Source organism: Oncorhynchus tshawytscha, linkage group LG16 (assembly GCF_018296145.1).
Source record: "Oncorhynchus tshawytscha isolate Ot180627B linkage group LG16, Otsh_v2.0, whole genome shotgun sequence".
Taxonomy (NCBI): Eukaryota; Metazoa; Chordata; class Actinopteri; order Salmoniformes; family Salmonidae; genus Oncorhynchus; species Oncorhynchus tshawytscha.
Genome location: NC_056444.1, coordinates 16,424,394 through 16,449,959, shown reverse-complemented (window position 1 = coordinate 16,449,959; position 25,566 = coordinate 16,424,394). Strand labels below are relative to the sequence as shown.

The 25,566-nt window shown below is 44.3% G+C and overlaps 1 protein-coding gene across 1 annotated transcript in view; it reads right to left on the bottom strand.

The window, feature by feature from the left end:
* The window catches only part of LOC112216488 (vascular endothelial growth factor receptor 1-like), a 99,242-nt gene that overhangs the window by 50,215 nt on the left and 23,461 nt on the right, over positions 1-25,566 (bottom strand). The window contains 13 exon segments of the mRNA XM_042298638.1: positions 3,867-4,295; positions 5,620-5,724; positions 6,223-6,378; positions 6,847-6,951; positions 8,359-8,472; positions 9,425-9,518; positions 12,890-13,032; positions 14,074-14,125; positions 17,694-17,728; positions 17,731-17,790; positions 21,345-21,352; positions 22,091-22,099; positions 24,989-25,136. Of these exon segments, the coding sequence (XP_042154572.1) occupies positions 3,867-4,295; positions 5,620-5,724; positions 6,223-6,378; positions 6,847-6,951; positions 8,359-8,472; positions 9,425-9,518; positions 12,890-13,032; positions 14,074-14,125; positions 17,694-17,728; positions 17,731-17,790; positions 21,345-21,352; positions 22,091-22,099; positions 24,989-25,136 (1,458 nt within the window).

The window sequence follows — 25,566 nt, the reverse complement described above, 5'->3', positions numbered from 1 at the left end:
CCTTCTGGATATCAGGACATCGATCACTCACCTTCAGATTAGACAAAGACCTTCTGGATATCAGGACATCGATCACTCACCTTCAGATTAGACAAAGAGCTTTTGGATATCAGGACATCGATCACTCACCTTCAGATTAGACAAAGACCTTTTGGATATCAGGACATCGATCACTCACCTTCAGATTAGACAAAGAGCTTTTGGATATCAGGACATCGATCACTCACCTTCAGATTAGACAAAGAGCTTTTGGATATCAGGACATCAATCACTCACCTTCAGATTAGACAAAGAGCTTTTGGATATCAGGACATCGATCACTCACCTTCAGATTAGACAAAGAGCTTTTGGATATCAGGACATCGATCACTCACCTTCAGATTAGACAAAGAGCTTTTGGATATCAGGACATCGATCACTCACCTTCAGATTAGACAAAGACCTTCTGGATATCAGGACATCGATCACTCACCTTCAGATTAGACAAAGAGCTTTTGGATATCTGGACATCGATCACTCACCTTCAGGACATCGATCAGGACTCACCTTCAGATTAGACAAAGACCTTTTGGATATCAGGACATCGATCACTCACCTTCAGATTAGACAAAGAGCTTTTTAGACAAAGATATCAGGACATCGATCACTCACCTTCAGATTAGACAAAGAGCTTTTGGATATCAGGACATCGATCACTCACCTTCAGATTAGACAAAGAGCTTTTGGATATCAGGACATCGATCACTCACCTTCAGATTAGACAAAGTGCTTCTGGATATCAGGACATCGATCACTCACCTTCAGATTAGACAAAGAGTTTTTGGATATCAGGACATCGATCACTCACCTTCAGATTAGACAAAGAGCTTTTGGATATCAGGACATCGATCACTCACCTTCGGATTAGACAAAGATTTTTTCTACAACAAGTACGACGCACAAGACATTCTCCAAACACCCCACAGGGCCGACATCCCCGTTATTTGTAAGAGGAAGTGAGGACCCGGAGAAGGTGAATGGGAAAGCTGCCGTTACCGTCAATACTACTCGCCAACGTGCAGTCATTGGACAATAAACTAGACGAGGTACGATCACGAATATCCTACCAACAGGACATCAAAAACTGTAATATCCTATGTTTCATGGAATCGTGGCTGAATGACGACATGGATTTTCAGCTAACGGGACATACGCTGCACCGACAAGATAGAACAGCACACTCCGGTAAGACGAGGGGGGGCGGTCTGAGCATATTTGTAAACAACAGCTGGTGCAGGAAATCTAAGGAAGTCTCTAGATTTTGCTCACCTGAAGTAGAGTATATTATGATAAATTGCAGGCCACACTACTTGCCTTTGAGAGTTTTCAGCTATACTTTTTGTGGCTGTTTATTTACCAGCACAGACAGATGCTGGCTCTAAGACCGCACTCAGTCAGCTGTATAAGGAAATAAGCAACACCATAGTACCCTCAAAGCTCATCACTCATCAGATCCTGGGACTAAACACCTCCCTCTGCAACTGGATCCTGGACTTCCTGACGGGCTGCCCCCAGGTGGGTAGGTAGCAACACATCTGATCCTCACCCACGACTGCGTGGCCATGCACGCCTCCAAACTCAGTCATCAAGTTTGCAGATGACACTACAGTGGTAGGCTTGATTACCAACAATGACGAGCCTACAGGGAGGAGGTGAGGGCCCTTGGAGTGTGGTGTCAGGAAAATAACCTCACACTCCACGTCAACAAAACAAAGGAGATGATCGTGGACTTCAGGAAACAGCAGAGGGAGCACCCCCCTATCCACATCGACGGGACAGTAGTGGAGAGGGTAGTAAGTTTTATGTTCCTTGGCGTACACATCACGGACAAACTGAATTACTCCACCCACACAGGCAGTGTGGAGAAGAAGGCACAGCAGCGCCTCTTCAACCTCAGGAGGCTGAAGAAATTCGGCTTGTCACCAAAAGCACTCAAACTTTTACAGATGCACAATCGAGAGTATCCTGTCGGGCTGTATCACCGCCTGTTATGGCAACTGCTCCGCCCACAACCGTAAGGCTCTCCAGAGGGTAGTGAGGTCTGCACAATGCATCACCGAGGGCAAACTACCTGCTCTCCAGGACACCTACACCACCCGATGTTACAGGAAGGCCATAAAGATCATCAAGGACAACAACCACCTGAGCCACTGCCTGTTCACCCCGCTATCATCCAGAAGGCGAGGTCAGTTCAGGTGCATCAAAGCAGGGACCGAGAGACTAAAAAACAGCTTCTATCTCAAGGCCATCAGACTGTTAAACAGCCATCACTAACATTGAGTGGCTGCTGCCAACATACTGACTCAACTCCAGCCACTTTAATATTGGAAAAATGTATGTAAAAAATGTATCACTAGTCACTTTAAACAATGCCACTTAATATAATGTTTACATACCCTACATTACTCATCTCATATGTATATACTGTACTCGATACCATCTACTGCATCTTGCCTATCCCGTTCTGTACCATCACTCATTCATATATCTTTATGTACATATTCTTCATCCCTTTACACTTGTGTGTATAAGGTAGTGTTGTGAAATTGTTAGGTTAAATTACTCGTTGGTTATTACTGCATTGTCAGAACTAGAAGCACAAGCATTTCGCTACACTCGCATTAACATCTGCGAACCATGTGTATGTGACAAATAACATTTGATTTGATTTGATAGTATGTGCCAGGCGTACCGGTTTGTGTCAAGCACTGCAATGCTGATGGTTTTTCACACTCAACAGTTTCCCGTGTGTATCAAGAAAGGTCCACCACCCAAAGGCCATTCAGCCAACTTGACACAACTTTGGGAAGCATTGGAAACAACAACGGCCAGCATCCCTGTGGAGCGCATTTGACACCCTGTTCGGGCCATGCCCCGATCATTTGAGGCTGTTCTGAGGACAAAAGGGTAGGGGTGGGGGTGGGGAGGGGGGAGGCGCAACTCAATATTAGGAAGGTGTTCCTAATTTTTGGTATACTCAGTGTAGACAGGATGTCTTATCAACGGAGACCTGTGTTTCTAAGTGTTTCCCCTATATTCATGCAAAATGGTTGCCTACTTTGCAACAATGGATAGTCGTCGGTTCAATGACTGGAAGTCTATGGCACTGCTAGCATGTCATTGCGCTAACGCTAGTAGCAATGTCATTACCCTTTCCACCACTGCTGAAAAAAATCCTAGGGGAAACAATGATTTACCCAAAGCCCTGTGCAACTGAGTCCTGGACTTCCTGATGGTGATGAAGGTATGCAACATTACCTCCTCCACACTGATAACATTACCTCCTCGACATTGATTCTCAACACGGGGGCCCCACAAGGGTGCATCCGCAGTTCCTGCCTATACTCCCTGTATACCCACGATAGCGTAGCCTCACACAGTTCCAACTACATCATCAAATTCGCTAAACGACACAACAGTATTAGGCCTGATTACCAACAACGACGAGACGGCCTACACGGAGGAGGTAGGCACTATGATGGTGTGGTGTCAGGTAAACAACCTCTCCCTCAATGTCAGAAAAACAAAGGAGCTGATTGTGGACTTCAGGAGGAACCAGGCTGGACACGACCTGAACCTCAATGGGGCCACCATGGAGACGGTCAAAAACATAATCGGAGTACACATCTCTGAGGAGCTCAGATGGTCAAGCCACACAGACACCGCCGTGAAGATGGCTCGACAGTGACTGTTCAACCTCAGAATGCTGAAGAAATTCGGCCTGTCCCCGAGGGGATACTGCCGGGCTGCATCACATCCTGGTACGGCAACTCCAGCACCCCAGACCGCAAGGCACTACAGACAGTGGTACGCTCAGCCCAACGCACCATTAGGTGCACACTGCTTGCCCTCCAGGACACCATTAGGTGCACACTGCTTGCCCTCCAGGACACCATTAGGTGCACACTGCTTGCCCTCCAGGACACCATTAGGTGCACACTGCTTGCCCTCCAGGACACCATTAGGTGCACACTGCTTGCCCTCCAGGACACCATTAGGTGCACACTGCTTGCCCTCCAGGACACCATTAGGTGCACACTGCTTGCCCTCCAGGACACCATTAGGTGCACACTGCTTGCCCTCCAGGACACCATTAGGTGCACACTGCTTGCCTTCCAGGACACCATTAGGTGCACACTGCTTGCCCTCCAGTACACCATTAGGTGCACACTGCTTGCCCTCCAGGACACCATTAGGTGCACACTGCTTGCCCTCCAGGACACCATTAGGTGCACACTGCTTGCCCTCCAGGACACCTACAACACCAGGTGTCGCAGGAAGGCCAGGAAGATCATCAGGGACCCCCAAGGCAGGGCCTCTGATGGTCATAGTGGAGTACTGTAGGCACGGAAACCTCTCCACCTACCTGAAAAGCAAGAGAGACGTGTTCCTGCTCAACAGTGTGTTCAGACAGACAGGCAGCCAGACGGATACTCACAGCCTTTTCTTACAGACCTCTAGATTATTAGATTCAATTAGAGAGTTTAATAGTCACATGTACAGGGTTGCAGATGTAATTACAGGGTACAGTGACACTCTTGAGCACCAACATGAAGGGGAAAGTGAAATAAAACAATACAAATTATACAAATAGATAACGATAAAAATAGAAATAACAATATGTGGCAACAATAAATGCCCATTGGGGGGGCAGGGTAAATGACTGTTGGGGGGGCAGGGTAAATGACTGTTGGGGGGGGCAGGGTAAATGACTGTCGGGGGCAGGGTAAACGACTGTTGGGGGCCAGGGTAAATGACTGTTGGGGGGCAGGGTAAATGACTGTTGGGGGTGTCCATATGAGGAGCAGCGGGGGGGCAGGTAGTTGACTAGTGGTGGCAGTTCAGAAGCCTGATGGTCTGGGGGCAGAAGCTATTGGCCCGTCTTACAGTTTTTGCCATGTTGCTCCTATACTGCCCGCGTCTGAGTGATGGAAAAGGGCCAATAGCAACAATCCATGGTTCGGGTGGCTGGGCCTTGGTGCAGGCTCACAGCAACTTGACCACATTCATCAGAGCCTTGTGCTCACTGTGAGTAGCCCCCTCTGGTGGACAGCAGTCAGGACAGCACATTATAAATACAGCACATGCCTCAGTCATTATGGTAGTAAAGTACAGTCGTGTTATATTCTATTCCCTTTTGTAATACTCTATTCTGAACGGTCCTCATTTGTTCTTAGATATCATGACTGAGGTATAATGAACATAAGGAAGCATGCACCTTTATGAACATAAGAAGCAGGTACCTTTATGAACATAAGGAATCAGGTATCTTCATGAACATAAGGAATCAGGTACCTTTATGAACACAAGAAGCAGGTACCTTTATGAACATAAGGAAGCAGGTACCTTTATGAACATAAGGAATCAGGTACCTTCATGAACATAAGGAATCAGGTACCTTTATGAACACAAGGAAGCAGGTACCTTTATGAACATAAGGAATCAGATACCTTTATGAACATAAGGAAGCAGGTACCTTTATGAACATAAGGAATCAGATACCTTTATGAACATAAGGAAGCAGGTACCTTTATGAACATAAGGAAGCAGGTACCTTTATGAACATAAGGAAGCGGGTACCTTTGAGCATCTTGACAGCCACAGTTCCGCAGCCTGTAGAGTTGTAGATGCCAAAGGCAGACACCTGCATGACCTTCCCAAAGGCCTCATGGTCCAGAGGTTCCTCTGGAAGGACACAGAGACAGAATCAGAACACAATCTCCTTAGCTATTTGTTTCTCAAATGGTGGGTTGGAACCTAAAGGTGTGTCGTGGTTTAACACTGGGCGGTGGCAGTCTGTCAGAGTCAATGTTTTGTTAAATCTTTACGGTCATGAAAAAGTTCAGAGGGCTTTAGGTGGGAACCACCTAGATGTTATAAAGTTAAGTTGAAATTCAACAAGACTTTATTAAAACTACATTATCTGTATATCCAACAAGCCCAATGAGTCAAACTCAGATCACACCCAAGCCAGACCTGATTAGTTACAGTAAACACAGCTCCCACCCTTGCACAACACAGATAATGCTGATTACATGGGACATTCCTAGTCATCTCTGAAGCAGATGAGAAAGTGATCTTATCTGTCTTCAAACTTAATCATCTCCTCTTTCTGAAGTTTATACACAGGGAGTTCCTAGAATGTCTGTAACCAATCACTACACAGTGTACTGGGTCAGTAACCAATGGTGTAAAGGTATACCCTGTTCGAGGCAGTCTCTGGGAACTCCCATTGGCTGGGGTCGTACTGTAGTCTATCACACTGCTCCTCCGGAGGCCCCTTGTCCGGGTCCAGGATGATTGACAGGTACTCTGACTTTGCCTGAGAGAGAAATGGATTTATATGGTATTATCAAAAATAAGATATTTATGCAATTATATACACTCTAGTCTGCTCCATTTGTCTCATCTGTTTGAGTTTACATATGAAGAGAGTGATCACCTGTTTTAGTTTACATATGAAGAGAGTGATCACCTGTTTTAGTTTACATATGAAGAGAGTGATCACCTGTTTTAGTTTACATATGAAGAGAGTGATCACCTGTTTGAGTTTACATATGAAGAGAGTGATCACCTGTTTTAGTTTACATATGAAGAGAGTGATCACCTGTTTTAGTTTACATATGAAGAGAGTGATCACCTGTTTGAGTTTACATATGAAGAGAGTGATCACCTGTTTTAGTTTACATATGAAGAGAGTGATCACCTGTTTTAGTTTACATATGAAGAGAGTGATCACCTGTTTGAGTTTACATATGAAGAGAGTGATCACCTGTTTTAGTTTACATATGAAGAGAGTGATCACCTGTTTGAGTTTACATATGAAGAGAGTAAGCAGCAGCCAGAAGAGAGTGGCCACCAGACAGGTACAGGTGAGAGTAAGGATCTTCAGAGACAGGCCCTCTGACGAGTCTACACACAGACAGAAAGAGAGAGAGAGAAAGAGAGAGAAAGAGAGAGAAAGAGAGAGAGAGAGAGAGAGAGAGAGAGAGAGAGAGAGAGAGAGAGAGACAGAAAGATAGTGAGAGAAAAGAGAGAAAGAGAGAGAAAGAGAGAGAGAAAGAGAGAGAGAGAGAGAAGTTTACAGGGCATCAGAAAGATAGTGAGAGAAAGAGAAGATATAGAAATGATCCAAGTTTACAGGGCAGCAGAGTGTTTTCTGAAGATAAAAATGATCCTCAGTTTACAGGGCAGCCAGGAGTGTTTCTGAAGATAAAAAATAACCTCAGTTGACGGGGCAGCAGAGTAGGGCTTCTGAAGATATAGAAATAGCCTCAGTTGACGGGGCAGCAGAGTAGGGCTTCTGAAGATATAGAAATAGCCTCAGTTGACGGGGCAGCAGAGTGGGGCTTCTGAAGATATAGAAATAGCCACAGTTGACGGGGCAGCAGAGTGGGGCTTCTGAAGATATAGAAATAGCCACAGTTGACGGGGCAGCAGAGTGGGGCTTCTGAAGATATAGAAATAGCCACAGTTGACGGGGCAGCAGAGTGGGGCTTCTGAAGATATAGAAATAGCCACAGTTGACGGGGCAGCAGAGTGGGGCTTCTGAAGATATAGAAATAGCCACAGTTGACGGGGCAGCAGAGTAGGGCTTCTGAAGATATAGAAATAGCCTCAGTTGACGGGGCAGCAGAGTGGGGCTTCTGAAGATATAGAAATAGCCTCAGTTGACGGGGCAGCAGAGTAGGGCTTCTGAAGATATAGAAATAGCCTCAGTTGACGGGGCAGCAGAGTGGGGCTTCTGAAGATATAGAAATAGCCTCAGTTGACGGGGCAGCAGAGTAGGGCTTCTGAAGATGTAGAAATAGCCTCAGTTGACGGGGCAGCAGAGTAGGGCTTCCGAAAGGAAATCAAAAAGGGAGACAGCTTCCTTCCTGACTTATCAGAACACAACAACACTCAGCCACTCCTCTCCATGGTCAGGCTAGGGAGCATCCGCTGCTGCTGCCCAGGGAAGAGCCCTCCAAACGGGGCGTGACAACACAGAGGACTAGCCTATACTGGAAAGGGCTGGGCCAAGGCTCTCTAAATGAGGAACAGAACTGTAATATAAACCTTCAAAATGTGTTCTGGGAAAATCTATCAAGACTAAGACCAAGTAAACAGTATGCAGCATTGTCTTCATACTGTATCTTGTTATAATAAATTACTGCAATATGTATACATTTAATAATCTAATGGTAGGTATCACAACAATGTGTCCACAGACATAAAAATGCCCTTATATGGAAGAAACATATCTTGGATGGTTATAGAAAGAGAGAAGAGAGAGAGTTTAATGTATTCCAGAGTTACTATTGGTTAGTGGATCCTTACTCTGAACCCAGATGTAGGTGGAGCCCACAGCAGAGCCTCTCTCATTGGTGGCCTGGCTGGTGTACAGACCCTGTTCCTTCACTGTGATTCGGTCAATGTGGAGGGTCCCGCCTCCTGCTCATGAGAAACAGAACATGTCACGGTCATTTTACAACACTAACTTCAGAGGTCAATCTCTATAGTCTGAAGAGGATTCCATCTCCTTTCCTTTCAGGCAGTACAGATGAAGAGGAGTCAGAAGGAACCCAACCTCCACTGAATAGTAAAAAGCACTGTGTATCTTACCTGAGCACTGTGTATCTTACCTGAGCACTGTGTATCTTACCTGAGCACTGTGTATCTTACCTGAGCACTGTGTATCTTACCTGAGCACTGTGTATCTTACCTGAGCACTGTGTATCTTACCTGAGCACTGTGTATCTTACCTGACTGTGTATCTTACCTGCACTGTGTATCTTACCTGAGCACTGTGTATCTTACCTGAGCACTGTGTATCTTACCTGAGCACTGTGTATCTTACCTGAGCACTGTGTATCTTACCTGAGCACTGTGTATCTTACCTGAGCACTGTGTATCTTACCTGAGCACTGTGTATCTTACCTGAGCACTGTGTATCTTACCTGAGCACTGTGTATCTTACCTGAGCACTGTGTATCTTACCTCAGTACTGTGTATCTTACCTGAGTACTGTGTATCTTACCTCAGTACTGTGTATCTTACCTCAGTACTGTGTATCTTACCTCAGTACTGTGTATCTTACCTGAGCACTGTGTATCTTACCTCAGTACTGTGTATCTTACCTGAGCACTGTGTATCTTACCTACTGTGTAGTACTGTGTATCTTACCTCAGTACTGTGTATCTTACCTGAGCACTGTGTATCTTACCTGAGCACTGTGTATCTTACCTCAGTACTGTGTATCTTACCTGAGTACTGTGTATCTTACCTGAGCACTGTGTATCTTACCTGAGCACTGTGTATCTTACCTCAGTACTGTGTATCTTACCTGAGCACTGTGTATCTTACCTCAGTACTGTGTATCTTACCTCAGTACTGTGTATCTTACCTGAGTCCTGCAGAAGAGAGTGTTGGTCCTTGTACCATGTGATGAGGGGGTGTGGCACACGCCGTGGGCGAGGCAGCTGAGTGTCACTGAACCACTGGCAGAGTCTGTAACAGCACTGGAGTCTTCAGTACTGTGGGGGAACACACACAATGAGTGTGTGTGTGTGTGTTTATGTGGAGGTGTGTGTGTGTGTGTGTGAGTGAGTGAGTGAGTGAGTGAGTGAGTGAGTGAGTGAGTGAGTGAGTGAGTGAGTGAGTGAGTGTGGAGGTGTGGAGGTGTGTGTGTGTGTGTGTGTTGTTAATAACCCAATGGCCAAGGTCCATGAGAAAAGAGGTCATCACTGCACCACATTCATAAGGTCATACAGTAGTCCTCTGAATAGGTCATATAGTAGTCCTCTGAATAGATCATACAGTAGTCCTCTGAATGGATCATACAGTAGTCCTCTGAATAGATCATACAGTAGTCCTCTGAATAGATCATACAGTAGTCCTCTGAATAGATCATACAGGTGTCCTCTGAATAGATCATACAGGTGTCCTCTGAATAGGTCATACAGTAGTCCTCTGAATAGGTCATACAGTAGTCCTCTGAATAGATCATACAGTAGTCCTCTGAATAGATCATACAGTAGTCCTCTGAATAGATCATACAGTAGTCCTCTGAATAGATCATACAGTAGTCCTCTGAATAGATCATACAGGTGTCCTCTGAATAGATCATACAGGTGTCCTCTGAATAGGTCATACAGTAGTCCTCTGAATAGATCATACAGTAGTCCTCTGAATAGATCATACAGTAGTCCTCTGAATAGGTCATACAGTAGTCCTCTGAATAGATCATACAGTCCTCTGAATAGATCATACAGGTGTCCTCTGAATAGGTCATACAGTAGTCCTCTGAATAGGTCATACAGTAGTCCTCTGAATAGATCATACAGTAGTCCTCTGAATAGATCATACAGTAGTCTCTGAATAGATCATACAGTAGTCCTCTGAATAGGTCATACAGTAGTCCTCTGAATAGATCATACAGTAGTCCTCTGAATAGATCATACAGGTGTCCTCTGAATAGATCATACAGTAGTCCTCTGAATAGATCATACAGTAGTCCTCTGAATAGATCATACAGGTGTCCTCTGAATAGGTCATACAGTAGTCCTCTGAATAGATCATTCAGTAGTCCTCTGAATAGATCATACAGTAGTCCTCTGAATAGATCATACAGTAGTCCTCTGAATAGATCATACAGTAGTCCTCTGAATAGATCATACAGTAGTCCTCTGAATAGATCATACAGTAGTCCTCTGAATAGGTCATACAGTAGTCCTCTGAATAGATCATACAGTAGTCTCTGAATAGATCATACAGTAGTCCTCTGAATAGATCATACAGTAGTCCTCTGAATAGATCATACAGTAGTCCTCTGAATAGATCATACAGTAGTCCTCTGAATAGATCATACAGGTGTCCTCTGAATAGGTCATACAGTAGTCCTCTGAATAGATCATACAGTAGTCTCTGAATAGATCATACAGTAGTCCTCTGAATAGATCATACAGTAATAGTCCTCTGAATAGATCATACAGTAGTCCTCTGAATAGATCATACAGTAGTCCTCTGAATCATACAGTAGTCATACAGTCTCTGAATAGATCATACAGTAGTCCTCTGAATAGATCATACAGTAGTCCTCTGAATAGATCATACAGTAGTAGTCCTCTGAATAGATCATACAGTAGTCTCTGAATAGATCATACAGTAGTCCTCTGAATAGATCATACAGTAGTCCTCTGAATAGATCATACAGTCTGAATAGATCATACAGTAGTCCTCTGAATAGATCATACAATAGATAGTCCTCTGAATAGATCATACAGTAGTCCTCTGAATAGGTCATACAGTAGTCCTCTGAATAGGTCATACAGTAGTCCTCTGAATAGGTCATACAGTAGTCCTCTGAATAGGTCATACAGTAGTCCTCTGAATAGGTCATACAGTAGTCCTCTGAATAGTCCTCTGAATAGATCATACAGTAGTCCTCTGAATAGGTCATACAGTAGTCCTCTGAATAGATCATACAGTAGTCCTCTGAATAGGTCATACAGTAGTCCTCTGAATAGATCATACAGTAGTCCTCTGAATAGGTCATACAGTAGTCCTCTGAATAGATCATACAGTAGTCCTCTGAATAGATCATACAGTAGTCCTCTGAATAGATCATACAGTAGTCTCTGAATAGGTCATACAGTAGTCCTCTGAATAGATCATACAGTAGTCCTCTGAATAGATCATACAGTAGTCCTCTGAATAGATCATACAGTAGTCCTCTGAATAGATCATACAGTAGTCCTCTGAATAGATCATACAGTAGTCTCTGAATAGAATGAGTGGCGTTTTTCCTGCAATCGAAAGGAGGGATATTTGACATCCGTCTCTGGACCCTTGCCACGCTCTGATGACAATGTGTGTGTTAGTAACACATTTCTGTGTGAGTGTATGTGTGTGTGCCCTTAACTTCAACTTCACATCAGCTGACGTGCGTCCCTCTTGGGTTTGTAGTAGTAACCTTAAAATACCTCTTTTCCCACTGACCAAAACAATGTATCATTCATCATCAGGGCTGTTATTAGCTGTTAATAGACCATTGACCATTAGTCATAAATGGCCACTAAACATTACTCACCACCTAGAATGAGGACATTCCCGCCCCTCTTTCCATTTTCTCTCCCTTTTCTCTCTCTCTCGCTCTCCTTCTTATTCACTCTTTCTCTCTCTCCTTATTCTCTCTCTCTCTCTCCTTCTTATTCCCCCCCTATCTTTTGTATTATCTCTTTCTCTTTCTCTCCTTCTCTCTCTCTGTCTCTCTCTAGTAAAAAGCCCATGGGGTCTTGCAGAGGAAGTGTACGCATCAGGATTTGATTGTGAGCAGCAGCAGTAAAAGACATGAATAAAAGGTACTTAAGTAACGCGGGACTGACTGTTGTTTCCCATATCTTCCTCCTGGACAACAATTGATGATTGTCTGTGAGTTCGTGGTCTGACAGTGTCTGATTGGCTGATTGTTCCTCTGGCCCTGTGAAGGGGCCTGTAAATGTGGCATTGTGGGAAGTGCCATTGTGTCCTCTTCCTCCTGACGAGGGAGCATTCCCACGTGAAAGAAAGACTGAGGCAGGGAGGGGCCCCAGGAAACTACAGGACCCAGTTCCCAAGCACTGATCTGACACTGTGTGTGTGTGTGTGTGTGTGTGTGTGTCGTTGTGTGTGAACTTGAAGGTTTATGTGCATACCAGGTGGTGAATGGTGTTATCGCCATACAATGGAAATGGCCATATAGGCAAGCAGTTGTATTTTCTGCTGAGTTGAAATGATATTGTATGTGTGTCCATGACCCTGTTTGTCAGTGGATGTGTGTATGTGTTATAGTGATGTTGATGTTGATGATGATGATGATCAGAGTGATCACGTGTGAGAGGTTAGAGGGCTCTGCTGTGTCAGTCACCAGTTGCCATGACAACTTGGTGTACAGTTGTTTATTGGCTACGCAAGTGAGGTCTCCTCCCTCTCTTAGCTCCTCCTCCTGTTTCACACCGAAGCCTCCTGGGACATCTGAGAGAGGGAGGTCGGAGAGAAAGAAGGAGGGGGGAGAGAGGGAGGGAGGGCTGCAGAGATTCAGTTCCTATTCAAGCCACTTTGGTCTACACCTCCCTATCACACAACTCTGAAAACCCTTGTAACACCACAACAAACCTCCCTGCACATCTCACTAGACCTCTATCGAACTTGAGTCCACCAAGCCACCATTTTCTTAACCTTTGATGACAAAGTTGAAGAACTATTGTGGGTAAAAGTATTTTGAAGAATAAGGTAAAAAGGCCTTTTATTACGGCTTGAGACTTTCCTGATGGCAGGTAGTGTTCATCTGTCTCCAACACCCCAAGTTCTCTCCAAATAAAGGGGGCCTGGCGGCCCAGGGAAGTGCACCCCATACAGGGAAGTGACTCGATAAGAGCCCAAGGTTCCTGTTTCACTCAAACACACACATATATACAGCGGACAACACACACAGGGGTAAACACACACATATACACAACGGACAACACACACAGGGTTAACACACACATACAAATACACAGCGGACAACATTCACTCACGCGCACACACACACACACACACACACACACACACACACACACACACACACACACACACACACACACACACACACACACACACACACACACACACTACACACACACACACACACACACACACACACACACACACACACACACACACACACATTCTCTCACACACACACACACACACACACACACATATCATCATCACAGTGAGAGAGGGGGAGGAATTGAAAGAGAGACAAAGGACAAGAAGAGAGAGAGAGGGGGGGTGAAAGATGGAGAGAGGCAGTGACGATTAATATGATAGTCACTCATAGATTTTACATCATGACACAGAAACACACCAACGTATGCAATAGTGCACATACTGGTAGTACTATACTGCAAGTCATAATGTAGGACGTTGTTTGGATTATGTGACTGTGTAGTGACCAGCATGTTGGTGTAATGTTGTTGTACTGCACCTGTACTATAAAAGGACATGTCCTGTTCGTTCTTGAGGCAATACAGCGATACACTGCGGATACAAACAACTCAGCAACCATCAAAATCCCCACGGTCTGTGGAAAATAAACACACGCACGCACACACACACACACACACTCTCTACCTCTGCTACCACCGATAGCAGCAGTATGATTTCCCAGCAGCCGATTGAGATAATAGATGTCTCTGAGCCAGCACTACTGCCCACCTCCAGACCTCAGGGCAGCTAAACACACTACACACACTCAATTAACTAAGTGTGTGTATGTGTGTGATAGAAAGATTAATGAGTTGTAGCATCTTTGGGTATATGATATCCATCAAATCAAATCAAATTGTATTTGTCACATGTGTGGAATACAACAGGTGTAGTAGACCTTACCGTGAAATACTTACTTACAAGTCCTTAACCAACAATGCAGTTAAGAAAATATTTACTAAAAAAACTATAGTAAAAAAGTAACACAATAAAATAACAATAACAAGGCTATATACAAGGGGTACCGGTACCGAGTCAATGTACAGGGGTACAGGTTAGTCAAAGTAATTGAGGTAATTTATACATGCAGGTAGAGGTAAAGTGACTATGCATAGACAATAAACAGTGTGTAGCAGCAGTGTAAAAACAAAAGGGGAGGGGGGTCAATGTAAATAGTCTGAGTGGCCAGTTGATTAATTGTTCAGCAGTCTTATGGCTTGGAGGTAGAAGCTGTTAAGGAGCCTTTTGGACCTAGACTTGGCGCTCTGGTACCATGCGGTAGCAGAGAGAACAGTCTGTGACTTGGGTGACTGGAGTCTTTGACCATTTTTGGGGCCTACCTCTGACACCGCCTGGTATAGAGGTCCTGAATGGCATGGGGCGGCAGGGTAGCCTAGTGGTTAGAGCGTTGGACTAGTAACTGGAAGGTTGCAAGTTCAAACCCCCATCTGTCGTTCTGCCCCTGAACAGGCAGTTAACCCACTGTTCCTAGGCTGTCATTGAAAATAAGAATTTGTTCTTAACTGACTTGCCTGGTTAAATAAAGGTTAAAAAAATGAAGCCTGTCCCCAGTGATGTACTGACATTTACGCACAACCCTCTGTAGCGCCTTACGGCCAGATGCCAAGCAGTTGCCATACCAGGCTGTGATGCAACCTCAGGATACTCACGATGGTGCAGCTGTGTAACCTTTGAGGATCTGGGGAACCATGCCAAGTCTTTTCAGTCTCCTGAGGTGGAATAGGTGTTGTGGTGTCCTCTTGCGACTGTCTTAGTTTGGACCACACAGCCGCCATACCGCTCAGGAAGGAGACACGTTCTGTCTCCTACAGATGAACATACTTTGGTGTGAAAAGTGCAAATCAATCCCAGAACAACAGCAAAGGACCTTGTGAAGATTCTGGAGGAAACAGGTACAAAAGTATCTATATCCACAGTAAAACGAGTCCTATATCGACATAACCTGAAAGGCCGCTCAGCAAGGAAGAAGCCACTGCTCCAAAACCGCCATAAAAAAGCCAGACTACAGTTTGCAACTGCACATGGGGACAAAGATCCTACTTTTGTCCTCTGGTCTGATGAAACTGTTTAGCCATAACCACTGTTATGTTTGGAAGAAAAAGGGTTAGGCTTGCAAGCCGAAGAACACCATCCCAACCGTGAAGCACGGGGGTGGCAGCATCATGTTGTGGGGGTGCTTTGCTGCAGGAGGGACTGGTACACTTCACAAAATAGATGGCATCATGAGGTAGGAAAATTATGTGGATATATTGAAGCAACATCTCAAGACATCAGTTAGGAAGTTAAAGCTTGGTCGCAAATGGGTCTTCCAAATGAACAATGAACCTAAGCATATTTCCAAATTTGCTGCAAAGGGGAGGGGTATTGGAGGTGGCCATCACAAAGCCCTGACCTCAATCATATAGAACATTTCTGGGCAGAACTGAAAAAGCATGTGCGAGCAAGGTGGCCTACAAACCTGACTCAGTTACAGCTCTGTCAAGAGGAATAGGCCAAAATTCATCCAACTTATTGTGGGAAGCTTGTGGAAGGTAACCCAAAATGTTTGACCCAAGTTAAACAATTTAAAGGCAATGCTACCAAATACTAATTGAGTGTATGTAAACTTCTGACCACTGGGAATGTGATTAAATAAATAACTATCTCTGCTATTATTCTGACATTTCACATTCATAAAATAAAGTGGTGATCCTAACTGACCTAAGTTACTTTTGACTTAAATGGATTAAATGTCAGGAATTGTGAGAATCTGAGTTTAAATGCATTTGGCTAAGGTGTCTGTGAACTTCCCACTTCAACTGTATATGATAACAGTGGCAAGAAAAAGTATGTGAACCCTTTGGAAATACCTGGGTTTCTGCATAAATTGGTCATACAATTTAATCGGGTCTTCATCTAAGTCACAACAATAGGCAAACCGTCTGCTTAAGCTAATAACCTTGGGATGAGGTTTTGATGTTAGTGTGCTGTGCCTTTTTTTCTCCATACATTGTGTTGTGTGTTTCTTCCAAACAACTCAACTGTAGTTTCATCTGTCCACAGAATATTTTGCCAGTAGCGCTGTGGAACATCCAGGTGCACTTTTGCAAACAGCAGTGGCTTCTTCCGTGGTGTCCTATGAACACCATTCTTGTTTATTGTTTTACGTATCGTAGACTCATCAACAGAGATGTTAACAAGTTCCAGAGATTTCTGTTAGTCTTTAGCTGACACTCTAGGATTCTTCTTAACCTAATTGAGCATTCTGCGCTGTGCTCTTGCAGTCATCTTTGCAGGATGACCACTCCTAGGGAGAGTAGCAACAGTGCTGAACTTTCTCAGTTTATAGACAATTTGTCTTACCGTGGACTGATGAACATCAAGGCTTTTAGAGATACTTTTGTAACTCTTTCCAGCTTTACGCAAGTCAACAATTCTTAATCTTCTGCGATCTCTTGTTCGAGGCATGGTTCACATCAGGCAATGCTTCTTGTGAATAGTAAACTCAAATCTTGTGAGTGTTTTTATAGGGCAAGGCAGCTCTAACCAACATCTCCAATCTCGTTTCATTGATTGGACTGCAGGTTAGCCGACTCCTTACTCCAATTAGCTTTTGGAGAAGTCATTAGCCTAGGGGTTCACATACTTTTCCCACCTACACTGTGAATGTTTAAATTATGTATTCAATATAGACAAGAAAAATACAATAATTTGCGTGTTATTAGTTAAAGCACACTTGTTTGTCTATTGTTGTGACTTAGATGAAGATCAGATCAAATTTGATGACCAATTTATGCAGAAATCCAGGTAATTCACAGGGGTTCACATACTTTTTCTTGCCACTGTCTCTCTCTCTGTGTGTGTGTGAGTGTGTGTGTGTGTGTGTATGTGTGTGTGTGTGTGTGTGTGTGTGTGTGTGTGTGTGTGTGTGTGTGTGTGTGTGTGTGTGTGTGTGTGCGTGCGTGCGTGCGTGCGTGCGTGCGTGCGTGCGTGCGTGCGTGCGTGCGTGTGTGTGTGTGTGTGTGTGTGTGTGTGTGTGTGTGTGTGTAATCCATCATGGCTGTGTAAGTGTGATGCGTGTTTCTCTGGGGTATGTGTTAGTAATCCATCACAGTCCCTCCCTCTGTGTCTCAGCCTGTCCACTCCACCGGTGGTGCGCTCACCTTATTCTTCCCCTGGAGCACTTCCTGTCTGTGTGTAGGATGTGGTTCTGTGTGGACGTGCTGGGGGCCCTCTCTCTCACCAGGCTCCATAGTGTGGAGGAGTAAGAGAGGGACAGGGCTCAGCTGTGTTGACACAGTGAAGTCACGGCTAGCCAGACGGCAGGTGTGTGTGTGAGAGTGTGTTTGTTCCACAGCTGTGCGCTGCAGGAGGAAGACCGGAACTCATCATCACTATTGTAATCGCTATCTTCATCTTTATCTTGGCCATCATCATCCTCATCATCCCGATTATTGTCTCCTAACCATCATCATCCTTATTATGACATCAGCAGTACTACCATCATCATCATCATCCCTTGTTCACTGCTCAACTGCTTTCCCGATGGAGTCTTGTCAATGGTGTCAGTGTCTGTAGCAGCATGTACTCTCTGCCAACATTGTTCATTTCTGTACTGTAGGATGTATAGGTAGTATTGTCAACTAACATCCCTCCATTCGTAAAATCATCCCACCATTCATGAATTGTCCATTCTATTCTTAAACATTCCAAGAGGATTAACCACTGGGGTTTTCCCGGGTAATGAAAACCTCCTGGCTACACTGTTACCTTTCTATAATATCTCTCTGCCTGCTTTTGAATGATATTGCGCGCCTTCAAGTAGATCATTTGAGATTTTTCTCGCAGAGCAACTCTGATTTTTATATTCCTACACCAATATTTCAACACCTTTCATAATCTCAAATGATCACAAACTGATTCTATCCCATGGCCAGTGCCCCCTCCCCTCCCCTCCCCTCCCCTCCCCCCCTCCCCTCTCTCTCTCTCTCTGTGTCTCTCTCTCTATGTGTCTCTCTCCCTCCCCCCCCTCTCTCTCTCACTCACTCTCTGTTCTCAGACTATCCCGTACCCCTCCCTGGTTGGCTCCTCTCATCTCTCCCATCCTCCTTTCAGCCCTCTCTCTTTCTGATTGCTCTTCCTCTTGGCAGAGATAGCGAGTGCCCGTGTCCTGTAGGGGTGACCCACCCTGTGCATGACACCAAGGGCCCTGACACACACTCACACACACATACACCCATCAGCCAGCCGACTCTCCCACGCCTCCCAGGAAACACATGCACATACATGCACACACGCTTGCACGTACACACACAAACACACAGAGATGGTTCTACATATGTGGACACAGACAAGTTTAGTTAGATGACATAACACACACATATACACATACACACTCATACATAGACACATTCACACAGTGTGCCTTCCCAGGGTGAGATGACTGACTGTTGGCCTGTCTATGATGTTGTCTCAGTATTTCATTTAGAGAACCTGCTAAATGAGTTACTACCTAAAAACCATGAAACGTCCAAAAGTACGAAGCAACACACAATTTAAAGCAACATTTAATGTAAAAAACATACATTTAATATAACATTTAAAACAATACATATGAAAAGTTTTCATACAAATTTGGCCATTATTGGCAATTATCATAAGTAAGTTAGTCATATAAAATTATTAAATATTAGATTCATATATTACTCATAGAAAATCTGTATACATGGAATGAATCACAAAGGGAGAGACCCGTAGAATGAATAAACTCAGTGTGGAAGTCTCGCTTGCTCTCATCATCATCATCATCATCATCATACACACACACACACACACACACACACATACACACACACACAAATCAACACACATTACATTCTTAGAAAAAAATGTAACCTAAAAGGGTTCTTTGGCTGTTCCAATAGGAGAACCCTTTGAAGAACCCCTTTGGTTTCAGGTAGAACACTTTTGGGTTCCACGTAGAACCCTTTCCACAGAGGGTTTTACATTAAACCCAGAAGTCTTCGACATGGAACCAAAAAGGGTTTTGGAAGCCAACATGCATGACTATGACACTCAAACAAACCATAAAAACAGCTTCCTGTGCATATGAAGAGTTTATTTCCAAAACACTATATCCACCAATTATTCACATTTGTGTTTTTTCATCAGAAATGATTGCTTATGGGTACCTTCATGTGTGTGTAAAATATAACTGTTTTCAGATTTTTTTATTCATAGATTTTAGATGTGAATTGTATCGTTTTTTTTTGCAAACCGCTATATATCAATTGTTACACTGGAATGTTTGTATCCTGCATATTTGACTGTGATATGTGGTTGTCTCACCTAGCTATCTTAAGATGAATGCACTAACTCTAAGGCGCTCTAGTTAAGAGCATCTGCTAAATGACTAAAATGTTAAATGTTTTACGTACAGATCTCATATTACTGTGTTGAATTATATTTATAAAACATTTTAAATAATTTAAAAAAATATTGATGTCACAAATGTATCATTTGAACAGTTCTTTATTCAAAATGTAGTTATTTGTTACATTTGAATGTGTAAAACCTAGCAGGACTACTTGTTTCTCTGAGAGTGAGGCGGATAATTAGCATTTTGCAAAAAAAAATGTAAACAATTTTTCTCTGAAATGAATCCATCAAGTGAGAGATTTTAAACAAATACATGTCTTTCATTGAACAACCCCATGTCATGATTAGATAGTGAAAAAATACACCAATCTCTTTCATAACTTTAAACAATAAAAGCTAATTTACCAACATTTCTGAAAATTGATATTTAGCATTTTGGAAATAAATTCTTCATATATCACACGCAAAGACAAACTATTTTCCACACAATAAATTGCTGTATAATACATAAATTCACTCTGGATGACAAATGGTTGATATACAGTGAAACGCCTTACAAATGACATAACATGACATAAGATGACATATGACTGTCATTGACTCTGGGTCCTGGGTAACTCCTACATGGTAGGTGTTTGATGAGCAGTCCCAGAGTATCTTCCAGTAATAGAGAACTGTAGGGCATCCCAGAGCATTTTTCTCTCTCTCTCTCTCTCTCTCTCTCTCTCTCTCTCTCTCTCTCTCTCTCTCTCTCTCTCTCTCTCTCTCTCTCTCCCGCTCGCCCATCTGAGATGTAGCAACTTACTTATAAGGTATATGATTTACAGTCAGAACTCACAGCTTTTGTGGATGTCAGAACTACAACAGGATGGCAGGGCTCGGGGCTGGGGACAGGCTCATGTACCCATTATAGTACCACTCTAGGAACACAAGAAGCAAAAGCAGCTCCAGAAAAACGTGGCTTAGTGGATGGATGGAAGGGCACTTCTTTCTGGCTCAAAATGTCTGAGAAAAGTATCAATGTAAAAAAAAAGAAGCCAGAAAAGGGGTGTAAAAATGCAACCTGGGTAACGGGAAATAAATAAATAGAATAATAACCATTAAAAGCAGATCAGATCATTGTCCTCACTGTGGTGTGACCTCTCACTCCTCTTCTTCCTCATCCTCCTCTTCAACAGTGCACCAGGTCACTGTCCTGCCCCCCCCTGCCCTCCAACCCCAAGATCCCAGAGAGCACCAATGTGGGGTCGCTAGGTGGCTGTAATGTCTGTCATTGAAGGCGCCGGCTGCCTTGGGAACAGCCTTGCTGAGTGTGGTGGAGGGGGTGATGGTGGTGGTGGTGTGGTGGGGGGATATTTTAATGAAGTGAAACGAAGGTTTGGGGATGAGGGGCAGAGCTGGCGAGGGGGAGGCCAGGGGAGGGGGAATGAGGAGGGGAGGGGGTCTCAAGAATAGATCAAGCCCTTGAGGAAGCAGGACTCTGCCACGTTTGAAGACGGAGGGACAATCACGCTGCTGGGAAGCGTCTCGCGTCGGGGAGGAAGCCAAACAAGGAGAGGAAAAGCGCTCTGATTTTCGCACAGGAAACCCGGCGAGCCTCCTGCCCGGGCCAGATAAGAGCGCTGCGGTTCCCAGGGCCCAGGACAAGACCAAGGATCCACGACTGGACCCAGGGACACATCCAGCACCAAGGACCCAGACCTAGGACATAAGGGTGGATCCAGGCCCCAGACCCAGGTCCAAGGATCCAGGGCCAGAAACAGGCTCTAGACCCACACCCTACCCTGAGGACCCAGGTCCCTATCAGCCTGGCCCAGCCTGGCCCACTGTCGCTGGGCCTCCTCCGGCGCGGCATCAGGCCCGTGTTCCGCCAGAGCTACAAAGAACAAGGGCCTGGTCAGGGCGAATCAGAATCTATTCACATTCTGAATCATTACTCTAGAACTCTAGAACAAGAACAGAATGCTGGAGCTCTCACTGCTTTACAGTAAACAAACAACAAGGAAATCACATTCAAAGAAATCTCATTACACAAGTCTGAACCCCAAATCTCTTTCACCTGTCTGAATACCTCATTTGTAATGAAAGCAACTTAAATGGATCACTCTTTGCAGGTAGTGAGAGTGGCCAACGGGGAGTATCAGTATGCATGCAAGACTCAACATAGGCTATAATTGATGACTTGTCACAGCTCCTCTGTGCACAGAAGGCATCTTCTTGTTAGGCTGTGTAAGCCTCATTAGACATTTCTGGACTGTGAGGTGTCACACTTTCTCCTGGCTGGCTTGCCAATTCATAATCATTGAAAATGTCATTTCTACCAGAGTTTTACCAGGTAAAGCCATCCATGTTGAGGTAGGAGCACGAATCACTGCTCATTGGTTCAGTGAAGTTATGTGATGTTGCTATGGCAATTTACTGTGGAGATGTGACGATAAAGACTTTCCACAAGCATTGGAAGTAGGCAGTGTGTGTGTGTGTGTGTGTGTGTGTGTGTGTGTGTGTGTGTGTGTGTGTGTGTGTGCTGGTGTGAAATGTCAAGTACACAGTGATGTCACAGTGTGTCTCAGTAGGGGAATATAACATGGGCGGTAGCCATGATGTTCAGGTAACGGTTAACCTCTTTGACCTAAACACAACCAACACAATAGTGTCTGACCTCCAAGACCAACCCAAGTCATGTTTTTGCCAAGTGTGTGTGTGTTTCTGTGTGCGTGCGTGCGTGTGTGTGTTTGTGTGTGTGTGTGTTTCTGTGTGCGTGCGTGTGTGTGTTTGTGTGTGTGTGTGTTGTTTCTGTGTGCGTGCGTGTGTGTGTGTGTTTTGTGTGTGTGTGTGTGTGTGTGTTCTGTGTGCGTGTGTGTGTGTGTTTGTGTGTGTGTGTGTTTGTGTGTGTGTGTGTGTCAATGACAGTTGATTGCTGGGCAGGGCCACTTTTCATGAGAACTTAAAAATGTGTGTATGGTAAGATCAGTGTGTGTGTTAGAATATCATTGCTGATTGTTGGGCAGGGCCGTTTCTTACAAGACCTTTCAAAGAATGTGTGTGTCAGTGTATGAGTGTGTGTTTTGTGAGAGTGGTTTGAAAGTGTGTGTGTGTCATATTAGAAAAGGCATCAAAGAATCCAGTGCGCAATCACAATAATAAACATCTCACCCTGCGTTCAGAACAGGAAGTTCATTAAATCATAGCGTTTAATTTAGAAAACAACCAATCTTGACTGAGAACACAGAACAGGCCTCTATTTAAGTGACTGAGAACACAGAACAGGCCTCTATTTAAGTGACTGAGAACACAGAACAGGCCTCTATTTAAGTGACTGAGAACACAGAACAGGCCTCTATTTAAGTGACTGAGAACACAGAACAGACCTCTATCGAAGTGACTGAGAACACAGAACAGGCCTCTATCGAAGTGACTGAGAACACAGAACAGGCCTCTATTTAAGTGACTGAGAACACAGAACAGGCCTCTATCGAAGTGACTGAGAACACAGAACAGGCCTCTATTTAAGTGGGCTTTTACTACTCTGCTCTTGAAGTCTGAGCTACACTGTACTGTGTCTGTGAATGTACCAGGCACACACGGATGGACAGACGACAGACGTATACACACGGACATGGACAAGGTAACATATAGGCAGTGACAGAAACATATGGTAATAGACTCAGACAAAGACATGATGAAACACACAGACACACAGACACACACACATTCACACACTCACAGACATGAAAGGCTTCAAAAGGCATCTGTTCTGGTTGCAAAGAGGAAACCCTGTCTGAACACATGCTGAAATAGACCAAACATGTCTCCCTTCACAAACAAACTCACAGATATTCTCCATTCACACCCTAAAACAGGCCCTCATATTATAGACACAGACATTCTCCATTCACACCCTAAAACAGGCCCTCATATTATAGTCACAGACATTCTCCATTCACACCCTAAAACAGGCCCTCATATTATAGACACAGACATTCTCCATTCACACCCTAAAACAGGCCCTCAAAAGACAGACATTCTCCATTCACACCCTAAAACAGGCCCTCATATTATAGTCACAGACATTCTCCATTCACACCCTAAAACAGGCCCTCATATTATAGACACAGACATTCTCCATTCACACCCTAAAACAGGCCCTCATATTATAGTCACAGACATTCTCCATTCACACCCTAAAACAGGCCCTCATATTATAGACACAGACATTCTCCATTCACACCCTAAAACAGGCCCTCATATTATAGTCACAGACATTCTCCATTCAACCCTAAAACAGGCCCTCATATTATAGACACAGACATTCTCAATTCACACCCTAAAACAGGCTCTCATATTATAGACACAGACATTCTCCATTCACACCCTAAAACAGGCCCTCATATTATAGTCACAGACATTCTCCATTCACACCCTAAAACAGGCCCTCATATTATAGACACAGACATTCTCCATTCACACCCTAAAACAGGCCCTCATATTATAGACACAGACATTCTCCATTCACACCCTATTATAGACACAGACATTCTCCAAAACAGGCTCTCATATTATAGTCACAGACATTCTCCATTCACACCCTAAAACAGGCCCTCATATTATAGACACAGACATTCTCCATTCACACCCTAAAACAGGCCCTCATTCTCCATTCACACCCTAAAACAGGCCCTCATTATAGACACAGACATTCTCCATTCACACCCTAAAACAGGCCCTCATATTATAGACACAGACATTCTCCATTCACACCCTAAAACAGGCCCTCATATTATAGAGACACAGACATTCTCCATTCACACCCTAAAACAGGCCCTCATATTATAGTCACAGACATTCTCCATTCACACCCTAAAACAGGCCCTCATATTATAGACACAGACATTCTCCATTCACACCCTAAAACAGGCCCTCATATTATAGACACAGACACCTTTCTGTCCCAGTTCTAAGTTAGGAACAATATGACTAAAATACATGACGTACGTAATGTAAAGGAGAACTTCCACACCTTTAGGAAGACGTGTGTTTCTGTGCTACTGCGTGTGACAATGTGAGCACCAGATGTACTTACAGGCCTTTGGGGGGGCAGGGGTGCCAGAGCCAGGCGATGTGAGGAGGGGGGACTCCGTGGGAGCTGCAGTGCAGGGCTTGTCTGCTGCCCTGCGGGACACTACCTGGGTCCTGCAAGGACACCGCCTTCTCCCCTATCCCAGGACTCACTGGAGAAAAACAGACAGAGACACAGACTAGTGGTGTACGGGTCTGCTGTTTGTTCACCCACCCGCAATTGCTAATAATCCATCCGCAACCAGCCGACTATACACTGAGTGTAGAAAATATTAAGAACACCTTCTTAATATTGAGTTGCAACCCACCCCCTTTTCCCCCCTCAGAATCAGCTCAATTTGTCAGGGCATGGACTCCACAAGGTGTTGAAATCGTTCCACAGGGATGCTGGCCCATGTTGACTCCAATGCTTCAAGCAGTTGTGTCAAGTTGGCTGGATGTCCTTTGGCTGGTGAACCATTGTTAATACACACAAACTGTGAAAACCCCAGCAGTGTAGCATGTTCTTGACACAAAAAGAGGCGCCTGGCACCTACTACCATACCCCGTTCAAAGGCACTTCATAAAATGCAATAAAATGCA